The 1,889-nt window shown below is 47.7% G+C and overlaps 1 protein-coding gene across 1 annotated transcript; it reads right to left on the bottom strand.

Annotated features, from left to right (window-relative positions):
* Nucleotides 1–739: 739 nt before the first annotated feature.
* LTR64_002835 (uncharacterized protein) lies at nucleotides 740–1,201 on the bottom strand (the record flags this gene model as incomplete). The annotated part of the gene is made up of 3 exons (XM_064897200.1): nucleotides 740–921; nucleotides 981–1,146; nucleotides 1,199–1,201. The coding sequence occupies 3 exons, from the start codon at nucleotides 1,199–1,201 to the stop codon at nucleotides 740–742; spliced, it is 351 nt and encodes a 116-aa protein (XP_064756150.1).
* Nucleotides 1,202–1,889: the final 688 nt, after the last annotated feature.

Below are 1,889 nucleotides of genomic sequence, written 5' to 3'. Positions count from 1 at the left end.
CCTTGCATCAACATCATAGCCCAACCACAGTGTGGTAGAAGTTTCAATAGGGGTTAGACTAGGGCGAGCCGAGTGAAGTCGCTTCGGACGGGCTTTGACGTATTGCAGCCCCAGAGGGCAAAGTAAGGCATTTTCGACGACATGCTTAAGAAGCCCGGTCGTGACTGATACAGCTGACACCATTGATTCACTGCAAAGTTGGACTTTCATTGGCACTTCCTGAACCGACGTGGCCATTGTCAGTGATTGATTCTTGAACGTAGTAGAGTATCATGGTTAACGAGGGTGCCACCCCCTACACCCACACAAGCACATACTGACACGCTTGCAGGATCGAAAACGTACCCTTGAACGTGCCACAAACGGCAGCACAAAAAGACTCAAGTCTAGCTCGGCTAGCAACGGCAGAAGGATTACAAGATCGTCTGCAGTAGTTCATCATTCCACTCCTAGCACCACGACTGTCATTGAGGTCAACTCGAACGACACGGATGCCACGACTGAAGTTGTCGATAGCCGGTATCTTGCGCTTCACCAAGCACTATGCCTTATGAATGAGAAGAGAAGATATCTTCAGTGTCGGAAAATGGCCGATGATGTCGTATAAATACAGACATTCGCCCACTAGCATAGCGAAAGAAATTCATTTCATTCGGCAGATCCGATATCACCAGTGCTGGCGAGGCAAACACAAGTTGCAAGGATGCCTGACAGATTTCGCGAACTGCCCAAATCACACCTATGAGTCAAGCCAAGGATCTGCAAGTAGTTCTTTTGCGGTTGCACGATCCTCCGGCAACCACTCAAGCATTCTAGCAATGAACCGAAGGAAATTCCTCTTGTCGTCTCCAGAGAGCATGGTGATAGTGTCATCGAGACCGGAGTAACGAGGCTTGGCTGCCTTGCCAACGATCAGGTCACCTTTGATAAAGTCAGCAAAACCATCCATAGGCTACATTGACTATGATTGCGTCACATACCCTCCGACGTGAAAAAGTGACTGGTCAACTGTCCTCGGAGAAGCAGCAGCTCTGGTGGTGGACCCAGTACCGATATCATCTCAGCAAGATGCATATTGGCCGCGTAGTCTTCTGCTTCAGGGTTCCATGCATCGAAAAGCGCTCGGCCTTCCAACAGATCCCAAACCTGCGAACGAGAAGTTGTGAGCTTGTGAATCTAAGGACTAAAGAGCGCGTACCATTACGCCAAGATTCCATATATCAGCGCTGTATGACCATCCAGCACGTAAGATTACTTCAGGAGCTTGTAAGCAATCAGGCTGGATGGGGTGGCTGTACATGTGTTGTGACGATCTGATGGCAAGTCCGAAATCCCCAATTTTCGGCCGTCCGGGAGCACCTCTTAGATTACCGAAGTTCCGATGAGGATATATGCGACGGTCGTTGTAAATTTTCGCAGGAGTGGGATCTTTTTCCTCTTCCTGGATGAGCTCGTGTATTATTCGTTCATCTTCTATCCCAAGTAAAATATTCTCGGGTTTGAGATCTGACCAAGTCAGCTTAATTTCAGATATTTAATGTGTAAGATGGAGAGTTACCTGTATGAATGATGTGGCATTGCGTATGCAGATAATCAAGCCCAGTCAATAAGAACCTGAGCAAAGGTTTCAGGAGATTGCCAGGTATGCATCCATGTCTCAACCTCCTCTGGAACGTAGAAAGGGTCTCTCGCATAAGCTCGTACACCAAACAGAGATGAATCCCTCGTTGACTTTCAATTTCGAATGATTCCAAAACAGTTCGCACATAACGCAGGCCTTCGTGCTTCGGATCTGCTTCTGCAATCTGCTTTGACAATGCCAGCTCGGATAATGCCGAACGATTGTCTTTTGCATTCTTTGTGAGGATTTTAAGAGCAACGAATCGGTT

Source organism: Lithohypha guttulata, assembly GCF_036872675.1.
Source record: "Lithohypha guttulata strain CCFEE 5908 chromosome Unknown scaffold_2, whole genome shotgun sequence".
Classification (NCBI taxonomy): domain Eukaryota; kingdom Fungi; phylum Ascomycota; class Eurotiomycetes; order Chaetothyriales; family Trichomeriaceae; genus Lithohypha; species Lithohypha guttulata.
This window is presented reverse-complemented; position numbering and strand designations above follow the sequence as displayed.